The sequence below is a fragment of the Arachis stenosperma genome, chromosome 1 (assembly GCF_014773155.1).
Source record: "Arachis stenosperma cultivar V10309 chromosome 1, arast.V10309.gnm1.PFL2, whole genome shotgun sequence".
NCBI classification, from domain to species: domain Eukaryota; kingdom Viridiplantae; phylum Streptophyta; class Magnoliopsida; order Fabales; family Fabaceae; genus Arachis; species Arachis stenosperma.
In genome coordinates, this window is record NC_080377.1 from 33,188,267 (window position 1) to 33,215,559 (window position 27,293).

At 33.3% G+C, this 27,293-nt stretch overlaps 1 protein-coding gene across 1 annotated transcript; it reads left to right on the forward strand.

Annotated features, from left to right (window-relative positions):
• Positions 1–14,166: 14,166 nt before the first annotated feature.
• Positions 14,167–15,561, forward strand: LOC130963202 (uncharacterized). Its single transcript, XM_057889341.1, has 2 exons — positions 14,167–14,409; positions 14,766–15,561. Exons 1-2 carry the CDS (start codon positions 14,220–14,222, stop codon positions 15,293–15,295), a joined length of 720 nt encoding a protein of 239 aa, XP_057745324.1. The 5' UTR covers positions 14,167–14,219; the 3' UTR covers positions 15,296–15,561.
• The last annotated feature ends 11,732 nt before the right edge of the window (positions 15,562–27,293 follow it).

Here is a 27,293-nt window from a genome sequence, read left to right on the forward strand (position 1 = left end):
TAAGGTTTATTACTTGGACGACCCAGTACACTTGCTGGTTAGTTGAACGGAGTTGTGAAAACAACCGATGCCATAATAATGATTTCATACAAAAACAAAAGAACATGGATCACAATTTCGTCCACCAAGTTTTTGGCGCCGTTGCCGGGGATTGTTCGAGTATGGACAACTGACGGTTCATCTTGTTGCTCAGATTAGGTAATTTTCTTTTCAAAAATCTTTTTCAAAATTTTTCTTTTCTTTTTCGTTTTTCCTAACATTATTTCCGAAAAAAAAAATTAATAAAAGTATAAAAAATTAGAAAATCATAAAAAAAAACCAAAAATATTTTGTGTTTCTTGTTTGAGTCTTGAGTCAATTTTTAAGTTTGGTGTCAATTGCATGCTTTAAAAATTTTTCTTGCATTTTTCGAAAATCCCATGCATTCATAGTGTTCTTCATGATCTTCAAGTTGTTCTTGATAAGTCCTCTTGTTTGATCTTGATGATTTCTTGTTTTGTGTTGTTTGTTGTTTTTCATATGCATTTTTTGTTTGTTAGAGTCCATGCATTAAAGATTTCTAAGTTTGGTGTCTTGCATGTTTTCTTTGCATCAAAAATTTTTCAAAAATATGTTCTTGATGTTCATCATGATCTTCAAAGTGTTCTTGGTGTTCATCTTGACATTCATAGCATTCTTGCATGCATTCATTGTTTTGATTTAAAAATTTCATGCATTGAGTATTTTTGTTGTTTTTCTCTCTCATAATTAAAAATTCAAAAATCAAAAAATATCTTTTCCTTATTTCCCTCCAAATTTTCGAAATTTTGGGTTGACTTGGTCAAAAAATTTTCAAAATTAGTTGTTTCTTACAAGACAAGTCAAAATTTCAATTTTAAAAATCTTATCTTTCTAAAATCTTTTTCAAAAATCATATCTTTCTCATTTTTTCTATTTTTCGAAAATTTCAAAAACAATTTTTCAAATTATTTTCAAAATCTTTTCCTTATCCTTACATCATAATTTTCGAAAATTCACTAATAATTAATGTGATTGGTTCAAAAATTTGAAGTTTGTTACTTTCTTGTTAAGAAAGGTTCAATCTTTAAGTTCTAGAATCTTATCTTGTAGTTTCTTGTTAGTGAGGTAAATAATTTCAAAATTTTTGAATTAAATCTTTTTATCTTTTATTTGATCTTTTTCAAAAATTTTATCTTTTTCAAAATTTTTTTTTAAAAAATATCCTATCTAACTTGCTATCTTCTTATCTTTTTCAATTTTGATTTCAAATCTTTTTCAATCAATTAACTAACTTCTTGTTTGTTTCTTATCTTTTTCAAAACCACCTAACTACTTTTCCCTCTCTAATTTTCGAAAATATCTCATCCCTTTTTCAAACATTCTTTTTAATTAATTAATTGTTTCATGTTTTAATTTTAATTACATTTTATCTCTAATTTTCGAAAATCACTAACCCCTTTTCAAAAATTATTTTCGAAATCTCCCTCCTCCTTTCTTCTATTTAATTATTTAATTACTAACACTTCTCTTCACCTCTCTTCATCCAAAAATCCGAATCTCCCTCTTCATTCTTCTACCCCTTCTTTTTCTACTAACATAAAGGAATCTCTATACTGTGACATAGAGGATTCCTCTTTCTTTTCTTGTTTTCTTATCTTTCATATGAGCAGAAACAAGGATAAAGGCACTCTTGTTGAAATTGATCCAGAACCTGAAAGGACTCTGAAGAGGAAATTAAGAGAAGCTAAATTAAATTATTCTAAAGGTAACCTTTCAGAAACATTAGAACAAGAGAAGGAGATGGCAGCCGAAAATAATAATAATGCAAGGAGAATGCTTGGTGACTTCACAAAGCCAACGTCCAAGTTTGATGGAAGAAGCATCTCCATTCTTGCCATTGGAGCCAACAACTTTGAGCTGAAACCTCAGCTAGTTGCCTTAATGCAACAAAACTGCAAGTTCTATGGACTTCCATCTGAAGATCCCTATCAGTTCTTAACTGAGTTCTTACAGATCTGTGAGACTGTAAAGACGAATGGAGTTGATCCTGAAGTCTACAGACTCATGCTTTTCCCTTTTGCTGTAAGAGACAGGGCTAGAGTATGGTTGGATTCACAACCCAAGGATAGCCTGGACTCATGGGATAAGCTTGTCACTGCCTTCTTAGATAAATTCTTTCCTCCTCAAAAGTTGAGCAAGCTGAGAGTGGATGTTCAAACCTTCAAACAAAAAGATGGTGAATCCCTCTATGAAGCTTGGGAAAGATACAAGCAGCTGACTAAAAGATGTCCATCTGATATGTTTTCAGAATGGACCATATTAGATATATTCTATTATGGTCTCTCTGAATTTTCGAAAATGTCATTGGATCATTCTGCAGGTGGATCTATTCACCTGAAGAAAACGCCTGAAGAGGCTCAAGAACTCATTGACATGGTTGCAAATAACCAGTTCATGTACACTTCTGAGAGGAATTCCGTGAACAATGGGATACCTCAGAAGAAAGGAGTTCTTGAAATTGATACTCTGAATGCCATATTGGCTCAGAACAAAGTGTTGACTCAACAGGTCAACATGATCTCTCAAAATCTGAATGGATGGCAACATGCATCTAACAGTACTAGAGAGGCAGCTTCTGAAGAAGCTTATGATCCTGAGAACCCTGCCATGGCAGAGGTTAATTACATGGGTGAACCGTATGGAAACACCTATAACTCATCATGGAGAAATCATCCAAATTTCTCATGGAAGGATCAACAAAAGCATCAACAAGGCTTTAACAATGGTGGACGCAACAGGCTGGGCAATAGCAAGCCATATCCATCATCTTCTCAGCAACAGACAGAGAATTCTGAACAAAACACCTCTAATTTAGCCAATATAGTCTCTGATCTGTCAAAGGCCACTTTCAGTTTCATGAGTGAAACAAGATCCTCCATTAGAAATCTGGAGGCACAAGTGGGCCAGCTGAGTAAGAAAGTCATTGAAACTCCTCCCAGTATTCTCCCAAGCAATACAGAAGAGAATCCAAAAGGAAAGTGCAAGGCCATTGACATAGTCAATATGGCCGAATGCACAAGGGAGGAGGAGGACGAAAATCCTAGTGAGGAAGACCTCCTGGGACGTCCCTCAAGCAAGAAGGAATTTCCTATTAAGGATCCAGAGGAATCTGAGGCTCATACAGAGACCATAGAGATTCCATTAAATCTCCTTCTGCCATTCATGAGCTCTGAAGACTATTCATCCTCTGAAGAGGATGAAGATGTGACTGGAGAGCAAGTTGCTCAATATTTAGGAGCCATCATGAAGCTGAATGCCAAGTTATTTGGTAATGAGACTTGGGAAAGTGAACCTCCTTTGCTCATTAATGAACTGGATACTTGGATTCAGAAAATTCTACCTCAAAAGAAACAAGATCCTGGCAAGTTCTTAATACCCTGTACCATAGGCACCATGATCTTTGAAAAGGCTCTATGTGATCTGGGGTCAGGGATAAATCTAATGCCACTCTCTGTAATGGGGAAGCTGGGGATCATTGAGGTACAACCTGCCTTGTTCTCATTACAACTGGCAGACAAGTCATTGAGACAAGCCTATGGAATAGTAGAGGACGTGCTAGTAAAGGTTGAAGGCCTTTACATCCCTGCTGATTTCATAATCTTAGACACTAAGAAGGAAGAGGATGATTGCATCATCCTTGGAAGACCTTTCCTAGCCACAGCAGGAGCTGTGATAGATGTCAACAGAGGGGAATTAGTCCTTCAATTAAATGGGGACTACCTTGTGTTTAAGGCACATGGCCATCCCTCTGTGACAAAAGAGAGTAAGCATAAAGAGCTTCTCTCAATTCAGAGTCAAGAAGAGCCCACACAGTCAAACTCTAAGTTTGGTGTTGTGAGGCCACAACCAAACTCTAAGTTTGGTGTTAAGATCCTATATCCAAACTCTAAGTTTGGTGTGGACAACTATACAACATTGACCTGATCACCTTGTGGCTCCATGAAAGCCACTGTCAAGCTATTGACATTAAAGAAGCGCTTGTTGGGAGGCAATCCAATTTTATTTATCTAATTTTATTTTATTCTATTTTATTGTTATTTTATGTTTTATTAGGTACATGATCATGAGGAGTCACAAAAAAATCATAAAAATTAAAAACAGAATCAAAAACAGCAGAAGAAAAAAATTCACACCCTGGAGGACGCACAGGCTGGCGTTCAACGCCAGTAAGATGCATCTGGCTGGCGTTCAACGCCAGAACAGAGCACCATTCTGGCGCTGAATGCCAGAAACAAGCAACATTCTGGCGCTGAACGCCAGGAATGTGCCCAGAGAGGAAAAACTGGCGCTGAACGCCAGTAACAAGCATGAAACTGGCGTTCAACGCCAGAAACATGCTTTACATGGGCGTTGAACGCCCAGAATGTGCACCAATGGGCGTTTAAACGCCAGAATGATGCACGAAGGCATTTTACATGCCTATTTGGTGCAGGGATGGAATTCCTTGACACCTCAGGATCTGTGGACCCCACAGGATCACCTCAGGATCTGTGGACCCCACAGGATCCCCACCTAACATATTCCCACCTTACCTTTTAATCCTAATCACACTCTCCTAATCCAAATCCACTCTTCCCCATGTCACACTTCCCAACACCTTTCACCAATCACCTCAATTCCTCTTCCCAATTACCCCATTCACCACTCACATCCATCCACTCTTCCCCATAAACCCCACCTACCTTCAAAAATTCAAACCAATTTCCCTCCCATTCCCACCCAAATGGCCGAACATACCTCCCCCCCTTTCCCTATAAATACCCTTCCCTTCTACTTCATTTTCACACAATACAAACCCCTTCTTCTTCACCTAAGCCGAACCTATCCCTCTCCCTCTCTACCATATTTTCTTCTTCTTCTTCTTCTCTTCTTTCTTTTCTTTTATTGCTCGAGGGCGAGCAATATTTTAAGTTTGGTGTGGTAAAAGCATAAGCTTTTTTTTTTCCATTACCAATGGCACCTAAGGCCGGAGTATCCTCTAGAAAAGGAAAAGGGAAAACAAAAGCTTCCACCTCCGAGTCATGGGAGACGGAAAGATTCATCTCCAAGAGCCATCAAGACCACTTCTATGATGTTGTGGCAAAGAAGAAAGTGATCCCTGAGGTCCCTTTCAAGCTCAAGAAAAATGAGTATCCGGAGATCCGACATGAAGTCCGAAGAAGAGGTTGGGAAGTCTTAACCAACCCCATGCAACAAGTTGGAATCTTAATGGTTCAAGAGTTCTATGTCAATGCATGGATCACTAGGAACCATGATCAAGGTATGAACCCGAGTCCAAAGAATTATCTCACAATGGTTCGGGGGAAATACTTGGATTTCAGTCCGAAAAATGTAAGGTTGGCGTTTCACTTGCCCATGATGCAAGGAGATGAACGCCCCTACACTAGAAGGGTCAACTTTGATCAAAGGTTGGACCAAGTCCTTATGGACATTTGTGTGGAAGGAGCTCAATGGAAGAGAGACTCCAAAGGCAAGCCAGTCCAACTAAGAAGACTGGACCTCAAGCCTATAGCTAGAGGATGGTTGGAGTTCATTCAACGCTCTATCATTCCTACTAGCAACCGATCTGAAGTTACTGTGGATCGGACCATCATGATTCATGGCATCATGATTGGAGAGGAAGTAGAAGTTCATGAGGTCATCTCCAATGAAATCTACAAAATAGCCGACAAGCCTTCACCTATGGCACGGCTAGCTTTTCCTCACCTTATTTGCCATCTATGTTACTCAGCTGGAGCTATCATAGAAGGAGACATCTCCATTGAGGAGGATTAGCCCATCACCAAGAAGAGGATGGAGCAAGCAAGAGAAGCCCCTCACGGTTCTCAAGAGGTGCATGAGGAAGCTCACCATCAAGAAATCCCTGAGATGCCTCAAGGGATGCACTTTCCTCCAACCAACTATTGGGAGCAACTCAACACTTCCTTAGAAGGTTTGAGCCACAATGTGGAACAATTAAGGGTGGAACATCATGAGCACTCCATCATTCTCCAAGAAATAAGAGAAGATCAAAGAGCAATGAGGGAGGAGCAACAAAGGCAAGGAAGGGATATAGAAGAGCTAAAGAACACCATTGGTCCTTCAAGAAGAAGACGCCACTAGAGGTGGATTCATTCCTTGTTCTTTATTTCTTTCTTTTTTTCGTTTTTTTTAATATTGTGTTTATCTATGTTTTGTGTCTTTATTTCATGATCATTAGTATGTAACCATGCCTTAAAGCTATGAATAAAATCCATTAATCCTTCACTTCTCTTAAATGAAAAATGTTTTAATTCAAAAGAACAAGAAGTACATAAATTTCGAAAATAGCTCTTGAATTTAGTTTAATTATAGTGATGTGGTGACAATACTTTTTATTTTCTGAATGAATCATTGAACAGTGCATATGTCTTTTGATCTTGTTTTTTATGAATGTTAAAACTGTTGGCTCTTGAAAGAATGATGAACAAAGAGAAATGGTATTGATGATCTGAAAAATCATGAAATTGATTCTTGAAGCAAAAAAAAGCAGTGAAAAAAAAAAGAAAAAAAAAGAAGGAGCAATAGAAAAAGCCACGAGCCCTTAAAACCAAAAGGCAAGGGTAAAAAGGATCCAAGGCTTTGAGCATCAATGGATAGGAGGGCCCAAGGAAATTAAATCCAGGCCTAAGCGGCTAAATCAAGCTGTCCCTAACCATGTGCTTGTGTCATGAAGGTCCAAGTAAAAAGCTTGAGACTGAGTGGTTAAAGTCGTGATCCAAAGCAAAAGAGTGTGCTTTAGAGCTCTGGACACCACTAACTGGGGACTCTAGCAAAGCTGAGTCACAATCTGGAAAGGTTCACCCAGTTATGTGTCTGTGGCATTTATGTATCCGGTGGTAATACTGGAAAACAAAGTGCTTAGGGCCACAGCCAAGACTCATTAGTAGCTGTGTTCAAGAATCAACATGCTTAACTAGGAAAATCAATAACACTATCCGAAATTCTAAGTTCCTAGAGAAGCCAATCATTCAGAACTTCAAAGGAAGAAGTGAGATGCCAAAACTGTTCAGAAGCAAAAAGCTACAAGTCCCGCTCATCTAATTATAATTAATATTCATTGATATTTTGGAATTTATAGTATATTCTCTTCTTTTTATCCTATTTGATTTTCAGTTGCTTGGGGACAAGCAACAATTTAAGTTTGGTGTTGTGATGAGCGGATAATTTATACGCTTTTTGGCATTATTTTTAGGTAGTTTTTAGTAAGTTTAAGCTACTTTTAGGGATGTTTTCATTAGTTTTTATGTTAAATTCACATTTCTGGACTTTACTATGAGTTTGTGTGTTTTTCTGTGATTTCAGGTAAATTCTGACTGAAATTGAGGGACTTGAGCAAAACTTTGAAAAAAGGCTGACAAAAGGACTGCTGATGCTGTTGGAATCTGACCTCCCTGCACTCGAAATGGATTTTCTGGAGCTACAGAACTCCAATTGGCGCGCTCTCAACGGCGTTGGAAAGTAGACATCCATGGATTTCCAGCAATATATAATAGTTCATACTTTATTCGGGAATTGATGACGTAACTTGGCGTCAAACGCCAAGTTCATGCTGCTGTCTGGAGTTAAACGCCAGAAAAACGTCATGATCCGGAGTTGAACGCCCAGAACACGTCATAACTCGGAGTTCAACTCCAAGAGAAGCCTCAGCTCGTGGATTTATCAAGCTCAGCCCAAGCATACACCAAGTGGGCCCCGGAAGTGGATTTATACATCAATTACTTACTCATGTAAACCCTAGTAGCTAGTCTAGTATATATAGGACCTCTTACTATTGTATTAGACATCTTTGGTCTCAATTTTGTTTTATTCTTCATCCTAAGAGGCTATTGATCACGTTTTAGGGGGCTGGCCATTCGGCCATGCCTGAACCTTTCACTTATGTATTTTCAACGGTGGAGTTTCTGCACACCATAGATTAAAGGTGTGGAGCTCTGCTGTACCTCAAATATTAATGCAATTCTATTTTCTTTTATTCAATTCTATCTTATTCTTATTCCAAGATATTCATTCGCACCCAAGAACATGATGAATGTGATGATTATATGACCCTCATTATCATTCTCACTTATGAACGCGCGTGATTGACAACCACTTCCGTTCTACATGCAACAGAGCTTGAATGTGTATCTCTTAGATTCCCCAACAGAATCTTCGTGGTATAAGCTAGATAGATGGCGGCATTTATGAGGATCCGGAAAGTCTCACCTTGTCTGTGGTATTCCGAGTAGGATCCTGGGAATCCGGAAAGTCTAACCTTGTCTGTGGTATTCCGAGTAGGATTCCGGTAATGAATGACTGTGACGTGCTTCAGACTTGCAAGTGCTGGGCGTGATGACAAACGCAAAAGAATCATGGGATTCTATTCCAGTAGGCGCGGGAACCAACCAGTGATTAGCCATGCTGTGACAGAGCGCGTGAGCGTAGTTTTCACTGCGAGGATGGGATGTAGCCTTCGGTCAGGTGATGCCTCCAGACGATTAGCCATGCGAGTGACAGCCGCAGAGGACCATTTTCCCGAGAGGATTAAAAGTAGCCATCGTCGAACGGTGAACCCCTATACACAGCTTGCCATGGAAAGGAGTAAGAAGGATTGAGTTGAAGCAATAGGAGAGCAGGCGTCCTTGGGCCATACAGTATCTCCATATGCTTATCTGAAATTCCCACCAATGAATCTGCATAAGTATTCTATCCCTTTTATTATTTCTTTTTATTATTAATTATTCGAAAACCCATAAACCAATTTAATCTGCCTAACTGAGATTTACAAGGTGACCATAGCTTGCTTCATACCAACAACCTCTGTGGGATCGACCCTTACTCGCGTAAGGTTTATTACTTGGACGACCCAGTACACTTGCTGGTTAGTTGAACGGAGTTGTGAAAACAACCGATGCCATAATAATGATTTCATACAAAAACAAAAGAACATGGATCACAATTTCGTCCACCAGTACCATTATCATATCATTATCATATATTATTATTATTATTAAAATGATTAAAAATATTTTTAATTGATAATTGATAAGTAGTTTAATAATGCATTAAATATTGATAATTGATTTTGCATATGAATAGATAATTGTTACAAAACAAATTATAATTGTAAATCTTCACATACTGCAAATCATGGAGATCAACCACAATGTAATGGCCATTTTTTCCTGCTTTTGACCATGATATAATATAAGTTCTCCTTTTTCGGTTAAGAATTCAATAACATCTAATTAAAAAAATGAATTAAAAGCATGAAATTAAAAATGATCGGGAAAATTGAAATGATTGTGAGGAATGTTATGATCATCGATCGTATTTACTATACGTGACTCCTTCTTAAAAGTTATTCTACACACATATGTAGTCGGAAGATAAATTCCGCTTGGTTCTTCATTCAGAAAATTTGAGAAGACATAAACTTTTCCCTCGATCAAATCATTCTCAAACATCTTTGCCAAATAATTCTTGATTGAACAATGAATTTTAGCACACTGTAAAACAAATTAAAAATGAAGACTATTAGCACTTATAACTCTATTAAATCGCACTATCGTTGATTCGTCCAAGGGTTTACTTATCAAATAAATTTAAAATATGAACAAAAAATATCTATAAATTGGACCTAGCATCACTTGAAGAAATCATAGAGGAGAATCAACCTACCTTATCATCCATGAGAACCATTTCTACGTAAGCTATCTTACTCTTGTCAAATTTGGATGGGACTTTCCATAACCTTATAATCCTTGCTTTTATTTTCCAAACATTTTCATTACATAATCTACTGTAGGTAATACTGTTGATAGAATCATAGCTTGTAGCCATTAGGTATGAAAAATAATAAAGAGAAAAAGAAATATAAATGAGGTACGAATTTCTTAGATGATAAATAATTGTAACAATTGGCTATTACGACTTATATATATACACACACGGTACGAATTTTTAATGGAGATACTTGCTACAATTAAAAAAAATATATATATATATATATATATATATATATATATATATATATATATATATATATATATAGGTGTTATTCACATTAATTATATGCCAAAATTTTTATGAAAGAGATAAAAGAGGAGATATATAAATATGTATAATATTATTGTTATATATGAAGCAGGTTTAAATTCCTATAATTATAAAGACTTATTATAATTATATAAAATTTAATTATGTCTGTAAATAAATAAAATAGATAATGATCAATACTATTTTTTATATTCAAAATTTACTGTAAATATAAAAACAAAATTACTAATGATTAAAAATTTGAGTGAAAAACAAAACTCCATAATAAAAATTTAATTTGTAAACTGAATAAATGACCATTTGTACCCATGACAGATGAAAACGTTGACATTTGTACCTATAATAGCCTGAAACTAAAGTTATACCCATGATAGATGCCTTCCGTGTGACAAAAGTGCCTTGACTTGGATCTGAGCTTGGTTCGTGGGAATCCGATCCTACGTGGCACTTCCTACCTTATCTTCAACCTCCCTCTCTCTTACTCACTCTCTCTCTCTTCAACCCCCACACTAGTTCCTTCTTCCTCAACACTCGCTCCCTCACATTCCTCGTCGTCATCAATGGCGTAAATTGGTAATACCAATACACCAGTAATCAACAACACCAATACATAAAGTGGCACCACTCTTCCCACTACTAAGTACTAACCTTCTGAAACTTCAACCCTCTCGCATTGTTTTTTCAAACCTCCACATGGGTTGCTGCATCAGCAAATTCCAGACCCAAAACCAAAATCCATATCACCAAAATAACCAAACTTCCCAACAATACCTTAGACCCTCTCTCTCCAACTCAAACCTTAACTAACAAATACCACAGCGGCAACCACCACCAGTGTTAGAGGAAGAGTCTGTGAAAGAGGTCCTATCACAAACACCCATTGCCAAACGAAATCAAGTTCCAATTTTGAAGACAGAATCAGACACCCTTCTACCTCCTCTTCAAAATCCTGATGACAAAATCGAATCAAAGAACTCACATCCCATTCCCGACTCCATTATCATCAATAAAAAAGAAGGTGAAGCCTCAGAGGTAGTGTCTCAGCTCTCAGAAGAACCATGTAGTATCAACGGAAGCTTCTCCACCGCTACCACAGTTACGGAGAAGAGAGAAGAAGAAGTAACCAGCAAAAGAAGCACCAGGGAGGGAACAACAACAATGATGAAGAATCATAAGTGGAACAGCAACAGATCCCCGTCGAGGAAGCGCCCTCACGGCGAAGTTCTGGAATTGGTTCGACTCGGAGAGCTGGTACCTACTTGGACGCATCATCGGCGGAACCCTCTATCCTGGTCTCATGCTCACTGCCACCGCGCTCTACTGGGTCCTCCGCTTCCTCCATTTTGCAGTCCACATCCGCGAGGTTTGCGTCCTAACGGCGCCTTTTTTCGCCTCCAACACCACCCTCGTTGCTTACTTCTTCGGCAAGGAGATTTGGGATTCCGGCGTAGGGATCATCGCCGCGGCTTTGATTGCAATCTGTCCTGGGTATATTTTCGCGGTCTGTGGCAGGGTCCTATGACAATGAAGGTGTTTCTATATTTGCGCTTTTGTTGAGATTTTACTTGTTTGTTAAGGCTGTTAATATTGGGTCGTTAGCTTGGGCTCTGGCTTCGACGTTTAGATATTTCTACATGGTTTCAGCTTGGGGTGGTTATGTGTTTATCATCAATTTAGTGCTACTTTATGTATTGGTGTTGTTGATTACTGGTGTATTATGAAGGCTAGGATGTAGATGAGTGTGAGGACAGTGACGCGGATCAGAAGCTCTTGCTGCTTGGTCTTGAGCTTCAGGGTTTTGGAGAACGAGAAATTGTTGAAGAGATCTTGCGCCATTGATGATGACGAGAAAGGTGAGGGAGCGAGTGTTGAGGAAGAAGGGGCCAGAGTGGGAGTTGAAGGGGCCACGTAGGATCGGATTCCCACGAACCAAGCTCAGATCCAAGACAGGGCACTTTTGTCACACGGAAGACATCTATCATGGATATAACTTTAGTTTCAGGCTATCATGGGTACAAATGTCAGCGTTTTCATCTGTCATGGGTACAAATGGTCATTTATTCTTTGTAAACTAATTAATCTTATGTCCATATAATAATATTATTATTATATACTGATTAAAATTGTGAAAATAATATACTAAAATTATTACACATGAACGAGAATTAGAACTATGTCAATTATATTAATTCAAAGTTATTATTATTATTATTATTATTATTATTATTATTATTATTATTATTATTATACTTGAATAATGATGATAATTCACGTGATAATAAATTTTACCTATAAAATATCTAAAATTAAATAATATTCAAGTATAATTAGGTGACAATAATTATAATTCAAATTATTACGTATGAAGTCACGTGAATTATTATTATAATTGATATAATTGTTATATATACTCTCAATGTTATCGATTATATCAATTTAACTATATCAATTATATTCAAATCATTAGTCAATAATTTTAATGTAAATTCTTGCTATAATTAGGTTATTCTTATGTTATTATCTTATATTAATCATTATAATTAATTCAATAGAAATATTTATTCAATATATATGTTATCTACATTAATTATATATTAATATTTAAAAAAATTAAAAAAAGAGATATATAAATATATATAATATTATTGTTATATAAAAAATAGACATAAATATATATAGGCTGTATTATTAAAAAAATAAAGCCTATATATAAGAATAACGAAAAACTCAAGTAAGGATTTATTAATTTTTATAGTTTCTATTACGTTTAATGAAAATTGAGCGATCTAAAAAGTAAATACTGAGGTGATTACTATATAATTTTGTTATTAAGGTAATTACTTATTATTAAGATAATTTTTTATTATATACACTTAAGTAAAACAAAAATAAATATGTAAATTACTTATTATTATTATTATTATTATTATTATTATTATTATTATTGGATAACGAATAAGAATTATAATTATATCAATTTTTTTAAATTAATATAATTAAAATAACTAAAAATATTTAAAATCAATGTGCATTATTAATATCATAAGATTTTCTCATTTTATGATTAGAATCAAATATTCTTATCATTATTAAACCGGTGCCATTATCATATCATTATCATATATTATTATTATTATTATTATTATTATTATTATTATTATTATTATTATTATTATTAAAATGATTAAAAATATTTTTAATTGATAATTAATAAGTAGTTTAATAATGCATTAAATATTGATTTGATATAATTATAATGAAAATATATTCCTAAATTATAATATAACTATAATAAAGATATTTTTTATAAAATAATTTAGAATAGAGAAACTTGCATTCATTTTGGAGGGAAAATAAAATCACGAGAGATCGACACATCACCTTTATTAATTGGGAGAAAACCAGTTTTTGTATATTAAGTAGATGGATAATTTAAGTTCAATAATTAAAGTTATTAATTAAGTTTTACAATATTTTTTATGAAAATTATTTATATCTACATTGTTTGTGTTTATTTATAATTTGATATATCATTTTATTTTAATTAAATCATAGTTAAACTGATTAAGATAATAAATTAGTGAATCGAAAACTAGAACGTTTGTTTTCAGAACTTTGGTGTATAGTAACGAATCTAGTACTAATAATTGAATTTCCACAATAGTTGCGGTACAAAATTAAGAATTTGGGTATTAACATAGTATATGTACTCATTAGGTGGTACAACTTCTGTATGCATACTTACTTCGTAGGAATTACCTATAGTCATTGTTGTGATACTGAACTTATTATCTCTTGTATTTATACTTAGCATAATAAAATTAGTTATTCGTATAAAAAGCAAAAAAAAAAAAAAAAGGTAATAACATAACATTTCAAGTTTCATTTTCTAGCTTTCATGCATATTGTATCTCCCAAGTATTCGCATTCAGTTAATTGAACTAGGGTCTAATTTCTCTTTTACCCTGTGAGAAGCAAGATATTTCGTGAGGATAAGGTGATAATGAATTGTACCTTTTATTGAAGGGGGTGGACGAGATATATACATAATATAATATTTGTGGATATATCATATACAGATACAGTTAGATGTGGATGGGATGGCATCAGCATCATTATCATCATCTTGTATGCCAAACACTCTGCCATTCCAAGGGTGGAAAACAAGAACTCCCCATTGCTTATTCGGTTGGAAGAAGAAGAGCGCTGATGATGACAAACCTCAAATTAAATATCATGATATTGATCTCACTTTTCCAATTTCTTTGGTAGCTAGTACATTCCTTAACGGTATTACTCACTCTCTCATCTGTCTCTATTAAGTTTCAATCTACGATTACTTAGTCATATCATCAATCTCATCAGTTATTAAGGCAAGCAAGGAATTGCTCAGATTTTTTTTTTTTTTTTAACTATGCTAAATATATATACTTACCAAATCAGCTACTCATTATAGAATACATGTTAAAATGCATGTAGTAGTTTATCAAGGTAATTATAAACATATTGTCATAAAACACCCAAAAAAAAAACATTTTGTCATCTAATCAAGTGATTCTATCTAGATTTATTTATTTACTTAATTATTTGAGATGCTACTTATGAAAGTTAACTATTTTTGTTAATTTCTGACTTGTCCTTGGCAGGGAAGGAACTCAAATGCTGCTATAGGGCAACAATTGACGGATTTAGTGCAACAAATTTCCATGAGTGCTGTGATTTCAAGGGACCCTGTGTCATAATTGGCTACACAAACAAGTCCTTCAAGTTTGGTGGATTCAACCCTGAGGGCTATAGAAGCACAGATGACTACTATGACACCTTTGATCCCTTCTTGTTCTATTGGGCCGACAACAACAATGGGCCTGAGGTTGAGCCCATTATCTTACCCAAAATTGGTGGAAGTGGTGCAGCCCTATTTGATTACGCTCGTGGAGGGCCGCAATTTGGGGCCGATGGACTCCTAATTGGGCCTCCACTGGCACCAGTTATGGGGGGCTTTGCTGGGCCTGATACCAATTCAGGGGTTGGTGATTTGAGGCAAGCTAAGTCAAGATTGGGATTGTCTTATGCAAAGAGGAAAGATGGGAAGGAGTCTCTTTTTGGTGATGAGTCCAGGGCTATCATTCAAGAAGTGCAAGTTTTTTGCAATCCCAAAATTGCAAGCCTATACTAATTTACTTACAATTCATAAGGGGTGGGGAATGGTGGCTGACGCACTGTACAAGTGGCAAACCTGTTTGCCATAACTGGGTTGTGGTAGAGAAGAACTTTTAGTGTGAAAATAGATGAGTGTGTGTGTGGAAAAAAAAAAAAAAACGGTTGGGAAATAGAATATTTTACTAGAAAGATGGTAGACAATTTAAGTCCTTTGAGCTTGTTAAAACAATGATGTATCTATATACATAGTAATTTTTATGTGAATAAATAATTTTGTGATCATATTTGTTTAGAATAGCATAATATTTTTTAATAGGGAATGAAAATAATCTATCTAATGATTCTATTATAAAAAATATAGGCATGTGATAAATGGTTTTTGTCTTATTTAAGATATTAGTTAGATAGTGTTTATTTTGAGGTAATGAGATTGAGATTGAAAGATTGGAATTTAATATCATGTTTATTAGTTTAGAGATTAGTACTAAAATTTCAGTTTCTGTTTCCAAAATTTTAGTATTTTAATACTTCTAAAAAGTGGAGATACAGGGAACTGAAATTTTTAGAAACGAAGACTAAAACTTTAATAACATTTTATACTTAAAATATCTCTATTTTAATTAATTAATTCTAACTTTACCCTTTTGTAAATTAAATTAGAACTTCATTTTCATTTCAGTATTTATCTCTTACTTTACATCAAACACAATACTAAAACTTATTTTAATTTCTATCTCTAAGTCTCTGTTTTTTAGTCTCAATCTCTCAGTTTCAATCTCTCGTCTAAACACTAGCTTAAAGAATCATAAAAAGTGATTTGTTTAAAATTTTAACATTTTTTAGTATCAATGATCTATGTCGTCCAATCATTATGATAATTATTTTTTATCTTTTTAAAGAAAGAAAGGAAGTAGTTTTTAAGCTTATTTTGATTTTATACAATTGCTATACTAATTATTTTTTTGTCATTTTGATTCGGTGTCCGATGTTTTGAATCAACTAATCTAGATTTAGGTGCTGCAGGTGTCTTCTACGGAAAGTGGTCCTTTCAAATTCATTTTTTTATACACAATTTAAAATTTAAACTCTGGTATTACTTAAAAAATCTAGTGTATCATCTCACTAGATCAATAAAATATTAGTATTACTACACTAATAATTAAATATCGGTAATTGTTATAGTACTTAAAAGGTAATATTTAATTTACTAAAAAAATTTAAAATTAATATTTAATTTAAAAATATAAAAATAAATCATTTTTAAATATTTAATATTTTATATAAAAAATAAATTAGACAAAAATTAAACAACCATTCATAAAACCATAGAATTAACGTTAAATATCCCTCTTGCTTTTCATGAGTGATATCCAAGTCTATGATGAGATCAGACCATGTTCCCATTTTATTGTAATACTTTGTGCTTGATTTACAAATATCAAAGTAAATAATAACCAGTTAAGCCTTTTCGTCCTTTTCTTCTCATCTTCCACTTGAAAGATTCACCAAGTAATATATATACTCCAAATGTATATAAATTAACTTCCATTGAGGATGCTTTTCACTCATTTCATTGTCAACCCGCTAGTGGAGAATAAAATAGCCGAATGAAATTTTCTTAAGAAACCGTATTATAAAAAAAAAAGTAATCTTTGCTTAGCTAGGAAAAAGCCATATAAGGACTTTATTTATAGAGTGGACCGTAGAAGGGGGGTGGAAGAATATAATATGTCACTACAGTTATCTTATTGGATAGTATTGCACTAAAAAAGAGATTTGGAACTAAGTTTGTTTCTTAGTTCTTTTAAGAAAGTGTTGCAGAAAGTCATCCACTATTAAGGAGTGAGATTTCCTTTTAGAGATTCTTGACAACATGGAGAAGAAGAAGAAGCATGCGGTTTTTGAAAACCCCAGACTGAGAACAAAGTGAATCTATAATACATTGTATTAAGTAAGAGGTTTTATTAGAGGAGAATAAAAAAAAAATAGATTTTTACAACAAAAAATTTTAAAGACTTAATTATTTGGTCATTTTCTATAGTTTCAACGTTATAATTAAATTCCTATATTTTATAAATTTTCAATTAGATTCTTATACTATTTTTAATTTTATAATTAAGTTATTTTTATGTTAAAAATATCAAATTTAATGAAATATTCTTTCAAAAAAAAAATTATGTGGATGCAAAAGTTTAATTAGATTCTTAACTGTGAGTACCTTAGTTTGCAAAAAAAAATATTCTGTTAATTTTAATATTTTTTATTGATAAAAATTCAATACAAAATTAAAAATATTGTAAAAACCTAATTAAAAACTTTTAAAATATAAAGACTTAATTACAATTTTGATAAAATTATAAGGTTTGACAAAATAATTAAACTAATTTTAAACTATATATATTTAAAGTACAAAAACTATACATTCAAAATTTCATAATCTATTTTTGTTGAATATTTTCTTCTTTAAAATTATTTTTCCAAATTTACCCTTAACAAAATTTACACTAATCATCACAAATGAATATAGGTAATAATACACATGACAACTTTAAATCTTTTTAAAATATTAAATTGATCCAAAGGTCTTTATAATTTTATGAAATTTTTAATTTAATCAATATATCTTAAAAATTGTCATGAATTATCTACATTTTTTTAAAGAAAAAGTTTGCAATTGAATTTCTATCATTCATATTAAAATGTTTTATAAAAAAGAATATTAGGTTCATACTTATAGAAATTTAATAATTGAATAAATGTTAAATAATAAGAACTTAATTATTAAAAGAGTAAATTATTATTTTGATCTTTAACGTTTAATTCGGTCTCTAATGTTTCAAACATTCTATTTTTGTCCCAAATAATTTTAAACAAATTTAATGTGGTTCTACCATTAAATTTGCCACTAATAGTTTATAAAATAAGTGATGTGGACGTTAATAACGTTACTATTCAGGTCATATATCTTCTTTTATGTGTTAGAAAAACATAAATAAAATCATTTTGTAACACTTTTTTTTTTCTCAATTTTTTTGGACAAAATTTAAAATCTTAAAAATCAATCATCAACGTTTCAAAATAAAAAAAATTTTATATTAGTGATCATTGGTAAGTGATCGATTTTACTTACATACTAAAGTCGAATACTATGTATTAGCTCTTCAATATGTAAATTATTTGTATCAAATTTAATAGTGGGATAACATTAAATCCACTTAAAATTTTTTGGAGGAGTGAAATAGGACGTTCGAAAATTTTTGAGATTGAAATAAGATACTTAAAACGTTAAAAAATAAATTAAAATTCGACCTAAACGTTGAGACTAAAATAATACTTTACCTTTATAAAAATAAATTCTTATATATTAATACTGGTATATTAAGTAACGTGTTTATTAATCCACATTGCTATAAATTACATGTATATAATAACAACAAATATGAGATTATAGTCAAAATATTAAATGTCTTGTATACCATGAACCAGAGAAAAAATTATGCACCTGTCTTTCCCGACTTCTTCATTCTATATTATATTTAGTAGATTATTGTTTCATATAATTATTATCTAATCATAACATGAAATAGATGTATGTGTGGGATATATGAATATCATTATTTTCTCATGTACACCAAAAAAAAAATTAAATAAATAAAAAATGAAGAAAATTTGTTTGCGGACATGAAAAAATAAAAATATTCATATATCTCCCACATACATCTATTGATAACAATTTAAGGATCAAATAAGGAGTTTGGCTAAAAAAATTATTCAAAAAAATAATAAATAAGTCTTTAATCTTTTAATTCGAAGATAAATAAATTATTGATTAATTAAAAATATAAAAGTATCTATATTTTTTAAAATGTGAGATATTTAAGTATTTTAAAGAGATTTATATTTGTCCTTGTATATTTTAAACGAAAAAATTTAAATATTTTATATTTTAAAAAATAATAAATATTTTTATATTTTCAATTAATAAAAAATTTATTTATCTTTAAATTAAAAAGTCTAAAACCTATTTATCTTTTTCTTTTAATCTTTAACTTGTACAACTTTCATTTTTTCTTGAAATAATCCTAGCAAATGTTTATTTTTTAACTTTTGGGGTTAGTTTTGTTAGTTTAACAGCTCAAAGCTAAGTGATCAATCTCTTGAACCATTTAATAGCATCCTCTTGAAATAGTTTTAGTTTCAGCGAGTCAATATATAGCAACTTTTGAAAATCCACCATAATTGATATGTAAATGAGTTTTGATTTGTTAGATAAGGGAGAAATTTTAACTAGAACTAAGATGGTGCAAGGCTAAGCAAAAATTTAAAACTTTATAAAAAATTTAAATGATAACTTTTAATATTTGTTTAGAGTGATTCTGATAATGAAATATGAGTAGTTATACTTTATTTAAGTGAGAAAAAATTGAAAATATATTTGATTCTAAGAATAAAATAAAATAAGAGTTTGAGAATAAAATACAAGGATAGAAACACAAAAAATTAATATTCTTATATTTTATTTGATGATAAATTAGAATAAATTTTGAAGTCTAATTTATTCTTATTTTTTTTTCATTCAAAAAATTTAGAAATAAAAATATAATAATAGAAATATAATTATAAAAAATTAATAAGAAAATAAAAGAAAAATAAAAAATAAGTTATGTCTCTTATTAGTATATCTGACTGCATATGTTTATAGGCACGAGACATTGAGACAAGGACAGAGAGATATAAAATTATATTTGACAGATCAAACATGGACAAAGACATTGTGTTTAGAGGTACTGAATTAGTGTATTTTGTATTCATTTTGATAGGAAGGACACAAAGACACTAACAAGAGACACAACTTATTTTTTAATCTTTTTTTTATTATTCTTGTTAATTTTTTATAATTATATTTTTTATTATTATATTTTTCTTCTAAAATTTTTTATTGAAAAAAATGAGAATAAATTGGATTTTCATAATTTATTCTAGTTTATCATCAAATAAAATTTAAGAACACTAATTTTTGTGTCTCTGTTCTTTGTATCTTGTTCTTAGTGTTTTGTCTTGTCCTGTCTTTAGAACCAAACATAGTCTCTATGTCTCTAGATACAATATTTCTATTCATGTCTCATTTGTCAAATATAATTTTGTATCTTTGTGTTTTTATCTTAGTGTCCCGAGCTTGTAAACAAACACAACTTAAAATATCATAAAAAATAATAATAGTTGAAAAAATTTAAGACTATTTTAAAAGAAAAAATACTAAAGGTTGTGGTAGGCTTAGAGAACGGGGGTTGAATCTATGCCTTCCTTTTAAGTTGCTGTTATGACCTTTTAAAACAAACTTTCAATTCTGATTCTGTTTGTACTCAGCAGTGGAAATTTATGAGATAATTTATTTTTGTCTCATGAATATCAGAAAACAGAACATAGCAGAGAAGAGAGAAGCTAACACCAGCATGTATCCTGGTTCGGTTGCCTTGTTTTATGCAACCTACATCCAGTCTCCTCCATAATAATAGAGGAATTTCCACTATAGTTAAAAGTATTACATACACCAATTTCACAGGATTTACCCAATCCTTTCACACTCAAGTTCTAACCTAACTTGACATTGGCTATGCTAATACCTAACTATTCACTCTTGGTGCTAACCCAACTAAGAAAGGGATATCTTACAGATACAAGATACAAGACATAGACATACCTAAAGAAATTAGAAAATAACTCTAGGCTTTTCTCTCAAGTGTATCACTCAGCCTTTCTCCACTTATGGCTTTTACTTGAGCTTTCTCACTTATGCTTTTTCTCACAAAAAATTACAGAAAGATAAACATTGAAAAGTACATTACAATCTGTAAAACATGAAGGAGATTGACTTCATCAACAGCCTCTTTACTATGTGCAAAACCAGATTTGCAAACCTCAGATACAGTTCTTCAGTATTGGCCGAATGCTTCTTTGAAAGAAAGCATTATCCAAGTAGAGGAACTTCTTTCTAGAACACAACTCTCAAGCTCTGGTTTTCTCTCCTTGCTTCTGAATGAGCAGAAAGTCTTCTTTTATCTCTTTGCATGTTGCTGGAATCTTTTTCCTAGGTCAACTCCTAGAGCCTTGAACTTCACCAATCTACTATCTCACTTTTTCTCATTTTTCCTCAGAGTAGAACCTTTGCTTCTGACTTCTCCATCTTGACCGAAAGCCATAAAACAGTAACCACAAAAGTCTTCCAATGGTAAACCGAATCTGAACCCTTGAAAATCAACGTGGTCCCCAAGACATGTTTGAGACTGTGGATTTACAGTAGAGAAGAACAGAAATTCTCTTTTCCATATAGCTCAAAACGGAGTGGCAGAGAGTTGAAGATGAAGAGAAGAAAGTGTGTTGCATGTATAAGGAAAGGGTTACCTTTAATCTTTTCTTAAGCTTGATTTGGTTTGAACTCACTGATTTGACATCTGCCTTTCAAGCTTAATCTCTCTCTTTCTTTCGGTGAATGGCATGTGGGAGAAGCTCTCTCTCTTTCTTCTGTATTTTCTGACCAAGAGCAAAAGGTGAATGTTGATTTTGTGAGAGTAGGTGAGAGAGGTTTGCTTGCTGAAATCAAATCGGACTTGGATATGGATATGGTTTGCTTAGCCTGTTTTGATTTCTTTGGCTTTGTTTCTCTTGGGCTTCTCTTGATTTACTAGCCCCCATCCTTGTTGTTTTATTTTGTACCAATTGGGCTGCTTAAATTTGAATTATGGCCTGCAACATATTATAAATAATTATTAATATGCAATTAAAATTAATCAACACTAATTATTTATTTTGCCCAAAAATAATATTTGTCATCACTAATTAATTTAGTTAATTTCTTAACTCAACAATCTCTCCCTTGATGATAAACATATTTAAACAATAACAAAAAGGAATTAAAATTTAGTAAAGTTGGAAAACTTCTCTTTGATTAATATTTCTTACTTTTGTGTTGCTCCCCCTTTCCTTTTCAATTGTAGCTCCCCCTGGATTTTTGCTTTCCTTTTTGTTCCTGTTTTACATTGTACTTAAAGAGAACATAATGAAGAGCTACACACATTTATCTTGTCTAAGGGATGTAGAACTAACAACACCACAGAATTAGCCCAACACATCATGAAAGCAAGTTCTAATACAACAGTCAAACAAAGTCACAAAACAAAATAATACTAATAGCTGCAGTAATACCAATAAACTTCATCAGTCAAAAGCAGTAATAAAAACAACATTTCCTAACCCTATAGCTATTACTCCCCCTTTTTTCATCAAGGGCGGAAAATAAGCAAGAACAACAAAAACACCTCCCTATAAACCTGCAGGAAAGAGTTAGAGCATAGTTCAAAGTACTAACTAAACAACCAAAGGTGCAGCAGTATTTAGAGTTATTACAGCCATAAAAAAATAGTTCAGCAGTAGCAAAAGAAATAGAATTTATGAGACAAAAAGAGAGCAGCAGCAGTAGTTTTCATGAGACAAATTCTAGGCATCAGAATCATTTCCCTCCGAACCAGCTTCTTCTTCATCATTAGTGATAGGGTCTTCATCCTTTTGAAGGTTATCAATGAAAGTCATGAACATAGCCACTCTATCCCTTAATTTCCTTAGGAAATTCTCATGCTTGCTAGCTAGCTTCCTTTGTTCCTTACTCATGGCAATCATATGATTGGATTGGGAGACAAACTCTTGAACAACATCCTTGACCACATTCAGCAGAGCGGATTTCTTCCCAGTAGAGATGGAAGTACCCTTGGTGGAAGGAGCAGGAGATTTCTCAGGGACAAATTCATCATCTTCATCATCTAAGACTACCCTCTCAGATCGAGTAGGTCCCTTTTGCTGTTTTACTGCACCACCTCCTTTTAGATATGAATGTCTATTTTGATACTCCTCATTGGTCAAGTCAACACTAAAATACTCAAATATGCAAGTTAGAAACATGCCATAAGGAAGTGCTTTGTCTTTTTCACTCCTAACAGAGTCAAACATGTATCTAACTATCAAATATGCAAATGAAATTTCAGTTTTGGTGAGAAGGGCATATAAAACAAGAGTATCAGTGTAGGAAACCCTTTGATATGAACCACTTTAAGGAAGTATAATGTGGTTGACCATTCGATGCAACTGAGCACGCTCATATCCCATGACTTTGTGAGTGGGTGTGATGCCATCAATTAAAGAAACATGTTCACAGATGTGCGCTAATACATCATTGTAGGAAATACCAACACTATCATCCCACTTAACTAAAGTGTAAGCACAAGGCCCAACATCAGTATACTTCAAAGCATCACTGATAGTTTCATTGTTTAAAACTATGTCTCGGCCCTTTACATATGAGTGAGAAGTGCCTTCATGATATGTCATGTTGGCATAAAATTCTTTGACCAATAGGGGATAAACAGGCTTTTTGATGTCAAAAAGGTGACTCCAGTCCAGAAAAATTAAGTTATCAACAAATGGAAAACCTTTTCTTTTCAAAGAAGGCAAATCAGCTAGAAAAGATGGACACATGGTACGATACCAAATAACCCCCTTATAAAAGTCATTATTCATAGTAGATTTGAATCTATAAGGGTTATAGTTTGAATGAGAGGTCAAAAAATGAGCTTTGTGATCAAAAGGCCCAATGTCAGGTTCACTAACTGATTTAAGAGGAACTCGAGTTTTACCTCGCTGAGAACGCACAGGAACAGACTTTGACCTAGGTTGTGGTGGCTCTGAGGCAGGTTCAGTTGCGGCTGGCCGTTTCCCTTTTGAGGTACTAGGCTTTGACGACCCTGGTTTTGATGAAGGTTCCTTCGGAGGTTTAGGGTTTGGCGTCGACTTGGCTGAAGGTGTAACCCTAGAAGGATTTTTGGTTCGAGCCATGGGATCACACCAAGGAGGAGAGGTAGGAGGAGAAAGAGATGGAGTGAAGGTTCGGTCTTGGGAGCGAGTTGAAGGTTTTGTGGGAAGCTTGTACACTTTCTCTCGAGGAGAACTTTTAGCAAGAACTTTCTTCCTCATTTGGTTAGATTCAGGCTTTTGAGGGAAGAGAAGTAGTAAAGGTAGTTTAGGAAACCGAGGAGTTGAAGAGAAGTTAATGGAGGGAAGTGAGGGAGTGTTGGTAACCGTACCCAAGGAAATTTTTCACAAACCATGCAACTGCATCATCTTTTGAAAAGACTTGAAAAGACATGACCTCATAAAAGAAAGATTTTATTTGATTTTAAACTAAAACAAGAAATTAATTTTAAAATTTGAAAACCGTTTTTGAAAAAAAATTTAAATAAAACTGAAAATCCTTTTTTTTGGACCAGAAACCCTTAAATGAGAACTCTTTCAAAAAAATTTTAAACACACAGGCCAACAAAAAATTAACTAAACAAAAATGTAACATTCATATTTGGGCCCAGAGGTGGTTGGATTTAAGGAAATATATCTGAATTTTTTATGTTGGCCCAGATCAACTATCACTTGAAACAAGCCTAGAACACGCTGATTGAAGGTAACGTTCATCACCTGCCCAAAATTGTCTCATGCCTGTTTATGAGACAAAAACTCCAACAAACACATAAGCAACTTTCAAACAAAGAATCATAATGTAAAATACCTAGACTAGTCCTAAGCATGCAGAATCTGTCCTCAGCAAGTGATTTTGTGAAAATATCTGCCAATTGCTCCTCTGATTTAACAAATTGAATACTAATATCTCCCTTTTGGACATGTTCTCTTATTGATTGAAATTTCACTTCAATATGTTTAGTCCTAGAGTGCAAAACTGAATTTTTAGAAATATTAATGGCACTCATGTTATCACACAGCAAGGAAATATTTTCAGCATTTAATTGTAATCAGCAAGCTGTATTTTTAACCACATAAGCTGAGAACAACATGAAGAAGCATCTATATACTTAGCCTCAGCAGTGGATGACACCACTGTTGGCTATTTCTTACTTGACCAAACATTCAAGGACTTTCCAAGGAAGCAACATAAGCCTGAAGTGCTCCTTCTATTAACTCTATCACCGGCAAAATCTGCATCACAATAACCAACTGTAAAAAAGTTATCAATCTTAGGATACCACAGACTAAAATTCGATGTGCCATGAACATATCTAATGATCCTCTTAACTACAGAAAGTTGTGACTCTTTAGGTTTGGATTGAAACCTTGAACACAATCCAACACTTTGCACAATATTGGGTCTAGAGGAAGTTAAGTACATAAGAGAGCCAATCATTCCTCTATACCTAGTCTCATCTACATCTTTCTCAGTTTTTTCCTTATCTAATTTTGAATTAGGGTGCATGGGAGTTCCCATGGGTTTGGCATTTTTCATACCAAATTTCTTAATTAATTCCTTGGCATACTTATCTTGATGAATGAAAATACCATTTTCAGTTTGTTTAATTTGCAGCCCAAGAAAAAAATTAAGTTCACACATCATACTCATGTCAAATTCACTTGTCATGAGTTTTCCAAATTCAGAACAAATGGATTCATTGGCTGATCCAAAAATAATATCATCAACATATATTTGGACTAGAATAAAAGAATCATTAGAATTCTTGATAAATATATTTGTGTATGTGGTGCCTCTTTGAAAACCATTTTTTAAAAGAAAAGAGCTAAGTCTCTCATACCAAGTTTTAGGAGCTTGTCTTAAACCATAGAGAGCTTTAGATAATTTGAAAATATGATTAGAATGCTCTTTATTTTCAAAACCAGGTGGCTACTCCACATACACTTCTCTATCTATCACACCATTCAAAAATCACATTTCACATCCATTTGATATAATTTAAAACCACAAAATGCAGCATAAGCTAAGAAAAGTCTTATTGCTTCCATTCGGGCAACAGGGACAAAGGATTCATCAAAGTCTATTCCTTCTTCTTGGTCATATCCTTGTGCCACCAGCCTTGCTTTGTTTCTTGCAATCATCTTCTCCTAATTTGTTCCAAAATATCCACTTGGTGCCGGTCATTTTCTTTCCACTTAGCCTTGGAGCCAAAGTCCACACTTGGTTCTTCTCAAACTCAAGAAGCTCATCCACCATTGCTTTAACCCAAGAAGGGTCACTAAGGGCTTCCTTGACATTTTGAGGCTCCATTTGTGAGAGAAGGGCAATGTTTGATCCTTCATTTGCCTTTCTAGTGGAAGACCGAGTTCTAACCCCTTGAGAGACGTTCCTAATGACAAATTCCTCAGGATAATTCTTCAAGAATCTCCATTCACGAGGTCTGGTGGACTTGGAGGTAGATTCAGATACCAAGGAATCCTGGGTGCTGCTGGCTTCAGGATTTCCTTTAGATTCATGAGACAAAATGGAATTGTCTCTTAAATTTTCAGCAATTGCAGTTTCTAGTTCAGCTTGAACAGAATTTCCATTTTCATGAGTTTGAGCAGTTTCATTTTCATTTTGAGCTTGATTTCCTGCATCACAATCTTCCAAAATACTTAGCACCAAGTTAGTATCACAGAATGTAACATGTATAGACTCCTCAATGATCCTAGCATCTTGATGATAAACCCTATATGCTTTACTAGTTGTAGAATATCCTACAAACAAACACTCATACGCCTTTGGATCAAATTTACCCAAATTTTCTTTGTTATTTAAAACAAAATATTTACATCCAAAGATGTGCATGTAGTCCAAGTTTGGTGGGTAACCTTTCTAAAGTTCATAAGGGGTTTTCTTCAAAATTTTTCTTATGATTGTTCTATTCAAAATGTGGCAGATCGTGTTAACCGCTTCAGCCCAAAGAAATTTTGGAACATTACTCTCACAAAGCATAACTCTTATCATCTCTTGTATGCTTCTATTTCTTCTTTCCACAACACCATTTTGTTGTGGTGTCCTTGGACAAGAGAAGTTGTGAGATATTCCAAATTCCTCACAAAAGGATTCAAATAAATTGTTTTCAAATTCAGTTCCATGATCACTTCTTATAGAAGAGATTTTTAAATCTTTTTCATTTTGAATTTTCTTGCAAAAAGGTTCAAAGGCCGAA

Excerpts from the sequence above, each read along its gene's own strand:
- LOC130963202 (XM_057889341.1), top strand. The coding sequence starts at position 14,220 with ATGGCATCAGCATCATTATCATCATCTTGTATGCCAAACACTCTGCCA. Across the intron at positions 14,410-14,765 it reads AGCTAGTACATTCCTTAACG|GGAAGGAACTCAAATGCTGC; the intron begins GTATTACTCACT and ends TGTCCTTGGCAG.